This window comes from Rattus norvegicus, chromosome 1, assembly GCF_021556685.1.
Source record: "Rattus norvegicus strain SHRSP/BbbUtx chromosome 1, alternate assembly SHRSP_T2T, whole genome shotgun sequence".
Taxonomy (NCBI): domain Eukaryota; kingdom Metazoa; phylum Chordata; class Mammalia; order Rodentia; family Muridae; genus Rattus; species Rattus norvegicus.
The window spans coordinates 218713373-218723570 of record NC_141534.1 but is presented as its reverse complement, the minus strand read 5'-3'; the positions used below and the strand labels follow the sequence as shown (position 1 = coordinate 218723570).

Below are 10198 nucleotides of genomic sequence, written 5' to 3'. Positions count from 1 at the left end.
CTACGACCTCAGTCTGCCAGTTTCTTGCACAGATGTAGTTTGAATGAAGTATATTAACGAGGCCCATTTCAAGGCAGTACAATGAAGAACAGAATACAGTGACAAGAGAGAAACACATTCAAGGAGGTGGAGCGGGAAGTGTAGCAGATCTCCAATCGGAATGAGTCTTGTAGGTTCAAAAGCAGAAGAAAGTACGAAAGCTGAACACACAGGGATCGTAATGAAATGGAAGGGCTGTCAGGTGAGCTCAGCACCTTGTGCTGCGATTATCAGTCGCACAGTAGACCTTAGGCAGAAAACCAGTCTGCGACCTTGGTTGAATCACCAATGAGGCCTTGTGTCCCTCCTTATTGGACCCTGCTCAAGCATCTGATCCTTGTGTCAAACCAAAAGAGCAGACCAAACCAAAAAACGTAGAGACTACTGTACACTTAATGGCAGGGGCAGTTACTAAGGTTGGTCGTGCTAACCCTGAGGCAGCAGTCTATATACATACATACACCACTGAGCTTGAATTGCAGTCTTGCAGTACCACACCTAAACCACTAAGGTAGAATGCATCTGTTTTGTTTGCTTTCAAGAGTCTCTCCCTTTGTAGACTGGACGAGCCTCAGAACTCAGGGATCTGCCTTTGTCTGCCTCCCCATTGCTGAAATTAAAGGTGTGTGCCGACACCACCAGCACCTAGTGGGGTACATCTTACCCTGGTTGCTAGCATTTCCTAGAATGCCAAAATGAAAGAAAAGGCAAGGCTGAGGGAGTAGGTGGCTCAATAGTAGAGCCCTTGCCTAGCACACACCAGACCCTGGGATCAACTCCCCAGCATCAAAAGGGAGAAGTGGGTAACAGGAAGACATTCTCACACCTTTCTGTGGAGACTCAGAGCCATTAGAGAGCTTTGAATGAATCCAGATCAAGATACTGCTTGCACTCCAGCCCCAATGGGAGAAGCTTTAGTCCCACAAGAAGGCTAGCTGGCACAGACTACCTCCAGTCCCACTGCTTATCTCGTAAAGCTGTTCCTAGAACAAGCACCATCTGTACCTCTTTCAATGTCCTTTGTCCTCTATTTCCCCTCAAAGATACCCCCAACACACACACACACTCTCACAACACACACACTCTCTCACACACACACACACACACTCTCTCTCTCTCTCTCTCTCTCTCTCACACACACACACACACACACACACACACACACACACACACACACACACACACAGCAGCAGCAGAAAACAGCTGAGCCTGGAGGAGCTGAAGAAAAGAGCTTTTTATTCGTCACTATAAGAACCAATTACAGAATCTGAGGTTAAAAAACAGACAAAAGATCTTTATTTCTGAGAATTGGCATATAAAAGGCAGAGGGAGAAAGGGGAGGGAAGAAGAGTGAGCATGGGCTGGGGTTGATGCCAGCTTAGGGCCCTCAAACTCCAATAAGGAAAGTCCGGACACCGGACAGTAAGAGTAACCCCCCCATCCCCAATAGAAAATAAAGAAAAGAGACATGGCAGTGTACTCCCCCTTCCCCCTGCCAGGGACCAACACCTGATATGTTTACTCTTCCCTTCCTCCATCCTTTTACAAAGGAAGGTAAATTTTTAAAAAAATTAAAAAACCCTCCCCCCAACTGTCCAAACCCACTGTGGGTCCCAGGCCCCAAATAGGGTAGGTACACACAAGTAAGTTCCTATAGGCTGTTTTCCATCACAGGCATGGAGAAGCCCAAAAAGGGGAGATACTGGCAGTAACACCAGAGGGTGTTCAACCCCTGCAAGGACACACGCACACCAACTCCAACCCTCCCTCACTCCTTACTCCCTTTGATACCAAAAGGAATGAAGATTTGTATGCCCTGGGCAACCAACCCTTTACCTCTCATCCCACCTCCCTTCCCCTAAGATGCTCAATCCTCCAGGACAATGGGCTCATTGGTGCTAGCAGGATGTGAAGATGCCGGCAGAGGAACTGGGGGCCGCACTGTCATCAGCGCTGTCTTCACCTTCAGGGGTAAGTTGGGCCTTCGAGCAGCTCGGCGCATTTCCAGGTGAGTTAGAGCTTTCCTTAAAGCCCTGGCCAAAAAGAGCAAGACAGAAACAGGGAGGCTTGAGGAGCAGCAAGACTCAACCAGATAAAACTCCACAATGCACTCTACAGTTCTACCCTCGCCTCATTCTGCTGTGCACCTCTCTTTCTCAGACACTCCTACAACTTCCAATGCCCGCCAACTTGATCGTCAGCCTCTCAGCCCCTCCCATGGTGGACTCCCTCCCTACCTGGTATCCTTTGTGGCCACAAATACCACTGGATTGGGAGCATCAGCAGGGTTTAGTTTCTGACGCTTGGCTGCTGGCTGTGAGCTTGAACGAATCCCTGAAGCCAGAGGCCTTCCATTGGCAGAGAAGGGAACCCCTGCCCCTGCCATCTGGAAAAGGACATGGTGTACATGAAGGAGCTACCTTCCTTAGACTCCTACTAGAAATAAAAGCCCACCCCATTCAGCCTTCCCAGTCCACTGTCACTCACAGTCTCATAGGAACGTTTCACCATAATGCCCCCCAGGCCTCGATTCTGGGTCAGCTGGTTTCTGTTGATTGGTGTCTTGGTGCCCCGAGGTGTTTTTGGTTTCAGAGGTGCCTGAGCCACTATCAGCAGAGGAAGAAGGGAGATGAAATAGAACAAGACCTTCTCATTACCATTCTTTCTTCCCTCTCTACCCTGACCAGTTGTTTACCCTAATGGCCTAAAGATTAGTAATGGAGAAAAAGGTCTATCAAGCTACTTAATCAAATTTTAAAAAACATGTTTCAGATCAGAAAATACTTATGTAAAGCCACTACTATGCCAGAGATGGAGCTCAATGGTAAATACTTGACCAGAATACATGAGGTTCTGGGTTTTGATCTACAGCACCACCACCAAAAACCAATTATCACAAGAAGCACCATAATAAGAGAACACACACACACACACACACACACACACACAGTTTATGTGGACTCAGTGTGAAAGGAAAACTCTGAGGAAGAAAAGACTCTTAGCTGGCAACCTTCCACCCACCCTGGATTGAGTGTAGTTCCCATCTCCTACCCAGATCTTTGACAATAGCTGCCAAGGGCAGTCTCGCCAGGGGGTGAATCTTCAACGGTGTCTTGGCAGCCTTAGGAAGTCGGATAGAGCCTGGAGAAGAGAGAAGAGCCTCTGGGCATTCTGCAGCTTTGTTTTGGGTTTTTGAAATGGTTCTGCAGTGAAGTCCCAGCCTAGAACTTGCTTATCATCCTGCTGACTCCACTTCTCCACTGCTTGGTTACCGGCATGTGTAACAATGCCTAGCCTTGTTTCTTAAGATTGGGTCCTACTATTTAATCCAGGCTAGGCCGGAGCCATTACATAGCCTGGTCTAACAGGGACTGAGGTAGCTATATCCTGTCTCAGCCTGAGGGCTTATGTTCTAAGCATACACCATCAGACATGGCAGATCAAAGCCTCTGCACTAGCACGCAGTCCTTACACTCTGCCTTGATGGCGTTGGCATTGATGGGGGCATAGGGTCTTCGGGCAGCCCTCCTTGGCTGTAACAGGTCTCTGCACATCCGTCTAGCAAGACGAGTCAGCTTTGTGGTCTGGAGCAAGAAAGTTTGCCTGTTCTTAGCCAGCAACTTAGCCCGGTTAGCACTGGTTGTATAGGGGGAGAGACTTTGGGCTTCAGGTCTGGATAAATGACCTCTTGAGTGTGGCTCCTGGAGGAATGATACATAAAGAAGAGAAAAGGCAAATCAACACTGCAGCTCTGTCCTCCATCACCTGCAGACAGCAAACTTCCTACCTGACCTCTTCACTGAAACCCCTGCCGACCTTCCTGGCGTCCCAATACTTAGCAAGTGCTCCTGCCCATTTGACAGTCTCCATGGAAGAAGTCAAAGGTCTTCTGACTTGTACCCAAGTTCACACCGTAAGCCCCGCTCTCCCCATCCCATCCGGCATGTTCTTGCAGTGATTCTTTTCCATTTGTTGAGACAAAATCTAACTATGTATACCAGGCTGGCCTCTAACTCAGAGACCCACGTGCTCAGTCACCAGGCCAAGCTCCCACCCACTGGTTCTTACTGTGGTGCCCCGAGCAGCCCCTTCAAGCTGGGTCGGTGTCTTCAGCCCCCCATACTTCTTCCAGTAAATCCAACAGGAAGCACAAAGTCGGCACTGCATGTTAGGTGGGCCCCAAGCATACCACTGGGCAGACTGTGTGGCTACAGGAGCAGAGAGAAGGGAAATTTGTTGGCAGGAAATATGCCACCCAGCATCCTCAAATCCCTAGGACCCAAGGGCAACCCATCCCCAGCAGCCCTGTCCCTCGTTGGAACTCACTGTGGCAGCTCTCACAAGTCAGGCCTTTCTGGAATCCAGCCCCATTCATGCCAGGTTTTGAACCCACAGAAATGATCTGGTTAGGGTTTGGCTTAGTACTAATGAAAGAAACAAGAGGAGAAGGCAGATGCTAGTTAGGAAAATAACCCCTTGTGTCTCTCTCTCTAGAGTGCTGAGGACTAGGCCCACAGCCTTGTGCACATTAAGCCCATGCTTCTCACTGAGCTACAGCGCCTACGATTGGCTTCTGCTCCCTGCTTAACCCAATCTCTAAGGAAGACAGTCTCCCCTCTGCCATACTTACTAAGTGGGGATGTAGACCTGTTTTAGTTTGCTGTCTGCTTCAGCAGCTTTCAGTCTTTTCTAGAAGAAGAAAAGGAGAAAGAAATTCAGAGCATCTCAGTACAAAGGAAACCAAACAAAGCAAAAGGTAGAGGTAAGCAGATAGCCTCTGGCCCGGCCTCCCGGCCAGCCCTACCTTTACCTGCTGAATATACCGATCTGTGGTTTTCCACATGTAATAAAACTGGACTATGCTTGCAAGTGACTTCCAGGGTAGCTAAAACGAACAGCAAACAGAGGATGAGAAGGCATCCGACCTAGGCCCCGGCTCCTGCATTGATTGCTCTCACTTCTAGTCCTATTCACTTACAAAGTCCTGGCGGATGTCATTGAAATCCTTCCCATACTTCTCCAGAGCTTCTTCAAACAGCATAGCTTCAGAAGCAGACCATTCCTCCATCTCATCCCGACAGAGCACTGGACCTCCCTGTGGCACCAGGGTTGACATGGCCTTGGCCAAGTCATAGCCATTCCTTTGCAACGTGTCCATGGCATGGAACTACCAAAAATACAGAACGAATCTGAGGACTTGCTGCCCTTTAAGCACTTCTACCTCCTCCAAGACTCCCTCCTCCTCTGCTGCCCAACTGCTCTCCATCAACATGCGCTCACCAGGGTGATATCTCGGGACGCAGCAGCTGCACTCATGTGCAAGCTTGGCTGCCGGATTGAGCTGCTGCAGTCTAGGGCTCTGGCAAAGGTTCCCACGGCTCTAAGAAGAGATTGAGAAGTCAAGAAGGGAGGAGAAAAGTTCAAGCAGGTTCAGGAACTAAAGAGAAAAAAGAAAAATGCCCAGGTCTAAAACAAAGCCCACTTTGAAAAAAATAAAAATGGATGAGACTCAGAACTCAGTCCATTCCTCCCCAGCCCACCTTTCTGATCCACCCACCCTCACCGGGCCACCACGAGAAACTGATCGATCTGCCGGTCTGTGAGAGGGTTGTCTGGGTCCCAGACTTTCATCTCCATCTTCTGTTGGTTTCGATTATCCGATTCTCCTGAGGAAGCAAGCGATGGCATAGAGGGAGAGAGGGAAATAACTGAGCTCTTAGTCACTCACAATGGCTCTTCTTCCTCTTCTCTGCTTGGAGTCCATCAGGTCTCAGACCTCAGAAATCCCCTCCCAGCTGTGCCCACTTGTCTCTTTCAGGTTCCTAAGTCTCATTCTGTCAAAGTCACAACACAACACCTAGCAGATTGTGCACCGGTACCCCAAATCACGCCACAGACAGAAACGTTCATGTTCAAGCACTTCTGTTCCGTTGCTTACCCTCTGCCAAACGATCTGGGATCTCAGCTTGGAATTTGCAACCAACTCTGATCTCCCCTTGATCAGCCAGAAGTGTCTTCTGCACAGGGTCGAACACCAGTGAGTAAAAAAAGCAGTCCTGAAGGGGAAGAGAGGAGGTTGGTGGGAAGGAGTCCACTGAAAAGTGGGTCTACCCAGACTTCCCTGCTGAGGTCCTTTACCTCTTCACCTGTCTAAGCCTTTAGGAGGCAACATTTCCTCACCTCCCTCTTCTCTTAATACCTCCTCACCTCCTTTTCCAGATATTGGTTTAAGATATCCGTCTCGTTCAAGAGAGTCACACTGCACTTCCCCCTAAGAAAAAAAGACAGACCCAAAAAGTCCTGAATGAGCGACGCATCCCTTCTTATCTACCATCTCAATACACTACTCCTCTTCTCTCCATCTTTTAAATGAGGGCACGTAGGCCACAGTGACCCTGATCGTCCTATACCTTATGTGGGTGGCCGGTAATGATTCAAACTGCCGAGAAAGAAAAAGCTCTCGGTGCTTCAGTTGATGTCTCTGCTGCTCCGAGACCCCTGGCTGTTTTGATTCCTCCTCAAACTCCCCTAAAATGTTGAGGAAGAAACCAAGTCAGAAACTAACTCAGAAAACAGGCACCTTGCGCAAGGCCCTGGGTTCGGTCCCCAGCTCCGAAAAAAAGAACCAAAAAAAAAAAAAAAGAAAACAGGCACCTTGAACAGCTGGCCAGGCCAGGCCACCCTACCTCAGCTGCTGTACCTCACCTTCCTCGGGCCTCACTCTTACCCCACCAGCCTTTCCTTCTGGCTTATACCTCAGTGTGGATGTTCAGTCCTCTCTTTAACTCCATCAAAGGAAGTATCACATCCTTCTAATGTGAGAGCACACTGGTGCCACGGACGTGCACTCAAGCCTAGCTGCCAATACTGATGCCACACAGAAAGCACAAACGAAGCCGTGACACAGTGTGATGTCACATCAACTCTTTCTTGCACAACCAGCCCAAGGTCCTAAAACCCAGTTAAGAAGTAAAAATAGCACACATGGTTGCTGCCTGTTCACCAGCTTGCCACACTTCAGAACTAGTTGCTGTGTCTGAAACATCACACGCAACCTTATGCTCTTTCTCGCTCTACTTGGCTAATAATAGTTTGTGGGCTTTCAAGAAGAGCAACTCTGAAACCAGTGCCAACACCTTCCTCACCAAGAGGCAGCAGCTCACACTGAAGTCTTGGTAGAAACAGTTAACCTGGCTAAGTGCCAACCAAAGTGGAAGAGGACAGAAAATGTAGGCACATGTTTGTCGATGCATTGTTCCCCTGAAAAGTTGGGGGTACATTGCGGGGGGGGGGGGGGGGGGGGGTTGTCTCTGTGTGTATACTCTGGGAAACCCAGGGCTAGGGCAAGAAGGACCACACCCCCACTCCTTATGATTGGATAAGGCCAAGGTCAGCCCCTGCCAGATGGGGCTGGAAACCCCAAAGGGCCTAGAAACTTGGTAGGCACAGCTCATTAACCCTTTCACGACTATGGCCTGAAAAAGAATCTAGGAAGAAGAAAGGAGTTAAAAGAAACTAAGCAAAAAAAAGATAGAGATCACAGAGAAAATGCAGACAAAGCAAAAAGCAGTAAGGTTGGAATGGAGAGGAAAAAGAAGGCAGGAAAGCTCAAGAACTTCTCCTAGCTTCCTATCACCTCCATCACTCCCACTACAGCATAAGCCTCCTGCCTGTTCTGCAGGTTTCTCAAAACCTTCACCTTGACCATCACTCACTAACCACCGTCCCAAAGTCCCCACAATGTCCCCAGTGCCTCACTAACCGCTGTCCCAAAATGTCCCCAAGTGCCTGCTTCTCTAAAGCTCCTTTCATTTCCTATCTAAATATCTCCACACAGAAGCCACACTCTGGCTTTCCTTATCATGGTCTGCCCGCCCTGCTTCCAACCCCAACAAGTAACAACAGGCCTCCCTCCGCACACCAGGCACTTCCACCCCCAAACTCACGCCCTGCCTTGGGCCTGCTACCAGGGGAAACACCTGCAGGAACATGTCTAGTCCTCAGATCCTGGGGAGAGAGGAAGAGGGGTAACGCATGGAAGCACTCACTAGCATTGCTGTCCGCCAAGCTGTTGAGGCTACTAGAAATATCCCTTCGCCGGAAAAGGCAGACAACCTTTGCTTCCACATTTCCGTTTGCAGTCTAAAGGAGGGAGAAAAACATGACGAGGAAAACTGGCCATTTGAAAGTGAAGGTACACAGAGTCCAACAACAGCAGTATCTCCCTAAGGATCTACGTAGAAGAGACGGAAAGACTTAACATGAAGACAAAATTCAAAGATAATTTCAGGACCAATGAAAAGGGTCTCCATGAGTTTAAGATCAGCCTGGTCTACACAGCAAGTTCCTGGCAGCCAAGGTTACATAATAGAGAGACCCTGTATCCTGTATCTTTAAAAAAAAAAAAAAGCTTCACTCACCTTATTGAGCTCCTCAATCCGTCTAACCAGGTAAGGATTGCTGGAGGAGTTCTCAAAATAGACATAATCTGTAGAAGGGGGTGGGGAAGAAACAAGATGATCAGAGGAGAGTACCCAGAAGAGAAAGTCGGTCTGTGTGCACCAAAAAGAGACAAAATTCTAGGTAGCGATGAAGTGGAGATGAAGTGGAGATGAAGTGGAGATGTGCGAGAAGACATTTAAGAAAATAAGTATTCGCCATTAGCTGGACAGCAGTGGCATACGCGTTTAATCCCAACACTCTGGGAGGCCGAGGCAGGAGGATCTCTTGCTTCATAACCAGTCAGTTCTACAACTCACAGTTCTGGGACAGACCGGGCTACACAGAGAAACCTTGTCTAGAAAGAAACAAGGAAAAAAGAAATCTGCCTCAAAAAGGAAAGAGAGAGAAAAAAAGGGGGTGGGGGAGGGGGAAGGAAGGAAGGGAGGATGAAAGGAAGAAAGGAAGAAAAAGAGATTATGGAAATACTTTGCCAGGCGGTGGTGCCACACACCTTTAGTTCCAGCAGTCAGAAGGCAGAGGCAAGCGGATCTCTGAGTTCGAGGCCAGCCTGGTCTACAGTATAAGTTCCAGGACAGCCAAGGCTACCCAGAGAAGAAACCTTGTCTAGAAAGAACAAGGAAAAGAGGAGGAAATGAGTTTTTACCCCCTACACCTGCAACAACCAATTCTAAAGTCAGATCTTCACTCAAAAGTGGGACTTAAGAGATAAGAACAGGGGCTTCCCTGGAGTCCAAAGAACTTTGCACTGAAGTTGAACCCCTGTATCGGAGAATTGAGTAAACTGTTCAGGCCCCACCTTGGTGAACACACAAGACGCCACAGAAAAGAAAAACCCTGCGCGCCTGCCTCTCCAACGGCTGGCCCGGTGGTCACTCCGGCGCCTTCCAAGGCCACTTCCAGCCCAGCGATCAAGTCGCGGATCTCAGAGCACCGTTACGGCTGCAGGTATGTCTCTGCGGTAGACTCTGAGCCCGACAGCGTCGCCGCCGCGGAACCACAGCTCGGTTCCGGTTCCGGTCGGTGCCGCGGCCCGTACAACCCCAGATGTGGCTCCCCCGCGCTTACGGACACCGAGTCTCCCTGGTCCCGGCCTCAGCCTTTTCCGCCCAGGGTACTCACCTCCTACCCGGTACATGTTAGCCGCCATGGCCGTTCCCGCCGCCGCCTCCGGCCACACAAAGAGGTCCGGGAGGCTCGCGGGGGCAAAGCTCAGCTCCAGACGAAGCCCCCAGCGCGGGGCTGACGCTTCGCGGAAGTGTCGATGGGGCCCGAGCAGCCGGCACCTCTGCTCACTCAGCCGTCGCGGTTCATCACTGCCCGCGCGACGACAACGCTGCTATAGCCTCACGCCGGGATACCGAGGCCGGCTCCGGTCTGCTCGCCTTCTTCCGGAACGAGCTCGGTTCCTGCCTGACCGGAGTCAGGTTCCGGCTCCTAGCGTCCTCACCGAGTCCCAGCAGACGTCGTGTGGTGCCAACCGCTGGGAAGGTTTGCCCTGCCCGCGTCCGGGTTCGCCTCCTTCCGGAACACCTTCGGCCGATCCGGAGAACAAGGCCCAGCTCTCGGCTCAGGTCGGAGAGCAAGACCCCACCGATCGGCCACTTCCGGAAGGAACTCGGCTCCTTTCGCTCAGCCGCGGCCCCGCGCTCGGTTATTTCCGTTACAGCTCGACCCCGCCCTCGAGGGCGGTGGGGGA

At 50.3% G+C, this 10198-nt stretch overlaps 1 protein-coding gene across 2 annotated transcripts; it reads right to left on the bottom strand.

Moving 5' to 3' along the window:
• Positions 1–1258: 1258 nt before the first annotated feature.
• On the bottom strand, positions 1259–10032 carry Mta2 (metastasis associated 1 family, member 2). 2 transcript variants are annotated; one of them, XM_087574632.1, is made up of 18 exons: positions 9299–9500; positions 8460–8527; positions 8088–8181; positions 6450–6567; positions 6247–6310; positions 5978–6095; positions 5603–5705; positions 5320–5419; positions 5018–5206; positions 4850–4924; positions 4670–4728; positions 4366–4463; positions 4108–4247; positions 3512–3740; positions 3091–3180; positions 2527–2645; positions 2277–2425; positions 1259–2072 (listed from the first exon to the last, which is right to left on the bottom strand). In XM_087574632.1, the coding sequence occupies exons 7-18, from the start codon at positions 5674–5676 to the stop codon at positions 1907–1909; spliced, it is 1488 nt and encodes a 495-aa protein (XP_087430758.1). In that variant the 5' UTR covers positions 5677–5705; positions 5978–6095; positions 6247–6310; positions 6450–6567; positions 8088–8181; positions 8460–8527; positions 9299–9500; the 3' UTR covers positions 1259–1906. The 2 variants fall into 2 exon arrangements, with proteins under 2 accessions (XP_087430758.1, NP_001094210.1); NM_001100740.1 differs by lacking the exon at positions 9299–9500 and adding an exon at positions 9622–10032 and having other exon boundaries at positions 1308–2072.
• Positions 10033–10198: the final 166 nt, after the last annotated feature.